This window comes from Phaethon lepturus, unplaced genomic scaffold, assembly GCF_000687285.1.
Source record: "Phaethon lepturus isolate BGI_N335 unplaced genomic scaffold, ASM68728v1 scaffold23210, whole genome shotgun sequence".
Classification (NCBI taxonomy): Eukaryota; Metazoa; Chordata; class Aves; order Phaethontiformes; family Phaethontidae; genus Phaethon; species Phaethon lepturus.
The window spans coordinates 13,052-15,539 of record NW_010514352.1 but is presented as its reverse complement, the minus strand read 5'-3'; the positions used below and the strand labels follow the sequence as shown (position 1 = coordinate 15,539).

General features: G+C 41.6%; 1 protein-coding gene across 1 annotated transcript in view; it reads left to right on the top strand.

Annotated features, from left to right (window-relative positions):
• The window catches only part of B4GALT1 (UDP-Gal:betaGlcNAc beta 1,4- galactosyltransferase, polypeptide 1), a 13,227-nt gene extending 12,332 nt beyond the window's left edge, over window positions 1-895 (top strand). The window contains 2 exon segments of the mRNA XM_010292776.1: window positions 1-29; window positions 601-895. The exon segment at window positions 1-29 is cut by the window's left edge and continues 10 nt beyond it. Coding sequence (XP_010291078.1) covers window positions 1-29; window positions 601-736 — 165 coding nt within the window. The 3' untranslated portion in view covers window positions 737-895.
• Window positions 896-2,488: the final 1,593 nt, after the last annotated feature.

Sequence of the window (2,488 nt, the reverse complement as noted above, 5' to 3'; positions counted from 1 at the left end):
GACAGGAAGAACGAACCGAACCCCGAGAGGTGCGTCTCCCCCGTCCCGCAGCAGATTCCAGGGGTGCTGCTTGCCCTTGCTGCTCTTGCTGCTTGGCTTCCCCTTTGCCGTGCGAAAAGCCCGGTCACAGAAAGCCTGTGGCCACCTCCTCCCTTGCGCTGTAAGCTGACCCCTTCCCCTCACCAGTTTATTACCTTGTTACTGACCTTCCTACCCAAGATTTCACTATGGCACAAACCCCTCTCGCCTTTTTTTTTTTTTTCCTATTCTTAAACGCAGCAAATTAAGCTCCGAGCAGTTGTTTCCAGCTTTGGCATACAAAACTTGTGCTTTAGTGCAGAGCTGGAAAAGGACCTGTGTGATTTAAAAGCTTGGCTGCTTTTCCCTGGCTAAAATCTGACCCTAAAGGGATGCCTTTGCCCACTGCTCAGGCTGGCCAAATCTGAGAGTCTATGGCACTGATACTCAGGTTGTTCTTAAAACACCGGAGATGCCACCTGAGAGGCTATGAAAATGTCATGCGAAGTTCGGGTTGTTTAAACATTTTTTTTTTCCCTCTTTTCTTCTTTGTTACATCTTTTTTTCCCCCCCCTTCCGCAGGTTTGACCGAATTGCTCACACAAGGGAGACAATGAGCTCAGATGGCTTAAATACACTATCCTACAAGGTGTTAAGAACTGACAAGTACCCTCTGTATACAAAGATCACAGTGGATATTGGCTCGCCAAATAGCTAACATCACAGGCACAGGAGAGACCTTGCCTGTGTTGCCCAGGACATCTGCCTCACTGATGCTTTCTATCTGCTGGTTTTATAACAGTTGCAATGAACAAAAAAAAAAAAAGGCCTCTTTTGTCATGCCAAAGCGTCTCCACATTGGTTGGACAAGTGCTTTTTTTCCTGTTGTTTTTTTTTTTTTTTTAATTCCAAACTTGACTTTACACAACTTTCTAGCTCTCCGTTGTTTTTTAAGTCCAGAAACTGTACATAAGAGTTGTAAATATTTACTTTGCCAGAAAATGTTGAATCTGATCTATTTGCTGCAGTGCTCCCCATGTTGACTTAATTGCTAGACACAAATTTTACTGATTACAACAGTGATGCGTCAGCAATTACTGCCCGTGATATTTTGATATGTTAAATGAGGTGGATGAAAACATCCCTTTTAAGTAATTTCTGGTTTTACTTTATGAAGGACTGTAAAATGCTGCTAAAATTGTACAAGTTTACGCTTTGCATTAGATTATTTTTTTTAATGGAGACAATATAATTTTTTTTTTTCCCATAGTGACCAAAACAAACATCTTCTCTGTGTGCAGAGCAAGTGTTGAACAATCAAGTCTGGATTCAATGAATGTCATTATTTCTTTTGGTCTCCAAGGAGGCTTTGAGTGAATTGAGCCAGAGTTTGCCAGAATTTGCCAGTGAGCTCTCTGCATAGCGTGTGAGCAACACAGATCACATCTGCAAAACGCACTGGCTTCAGATAACCTTACTCTGGATGTGGTAGTGACTTTTTGCCTCAGCACACCACCTGGCAGTTTGGGGGGGGGGTGTTTGGTTTTTTTTTCCCTGAAATAAAGATGAATGAATTTAATTGCGCGATGAAATTATGGCCTTAAAATTTGCTGACGTGTTAACAGTGGTAGAAAGTTACCATGCTATTTAAACATTGTCTGAAGCTTCTTAAACCAAAATTTTTCTTGCAAGGTCATGCATAAAACTTGAATTCCTTTATTACTTTTGTTGTTGTAACATTTTAATAACTTTTTAATGTAATTTGTATATCATAAGCAGTATATTTAATACCAGATTAAACTAGGGTGCAGCATAATAGGATATGATTCAAGGCCTCCTTTATCTTCAGAGCAGTAGGCTTTTTATGTGCGTCATTATATATAAGCCATGTATTGTATTTGCTCTGTGTATTTGTCCACGAAATCTCCTGCGGTGCTGAGATATTCACAGCAAGGCTGAGATCAAATCGATTTTTTTTTGCCTAAAACCTGTTGCAATGTGTGTCCTCTATCGGGAAACTCCCTTCTGATTTTCTCAGGCTTTGAGGAACACACACGTTTTGGAGTACTACTTTCTGTCACTGCACCAGGGCACCACCTGTACAGACACCCTGCTTTTCCTTCCCATGACCGTGTGAAAGCCTCAAGCGCTGACACCTTCGGAGCTGGTTTAAGAGATTTAAAGCTCTTGGCCAGAACTGGGAACTGAATTCCTTCTGGTGAGTACTTTGCCACCAGCTCTGACCACAGCAATTTGCACTTCCTTGGCCTGTGCTGAAGGCCGTTGAAATCAGGGACTCTCATTGTATTGGGGATCATCTTCAGCACTGCCTCTTTTTTTTTTTTTTTTTTTTTTTTTTTTTTTTTTTTTTGGGTGTTTTTTTTTAATTGAGACCTGAAAGTTTTGCTGAACCCTTGCACTGCGGGGGTGGGATCCTGCAGGGGCTGGGGGACAGTGCATTTCTTCTTAG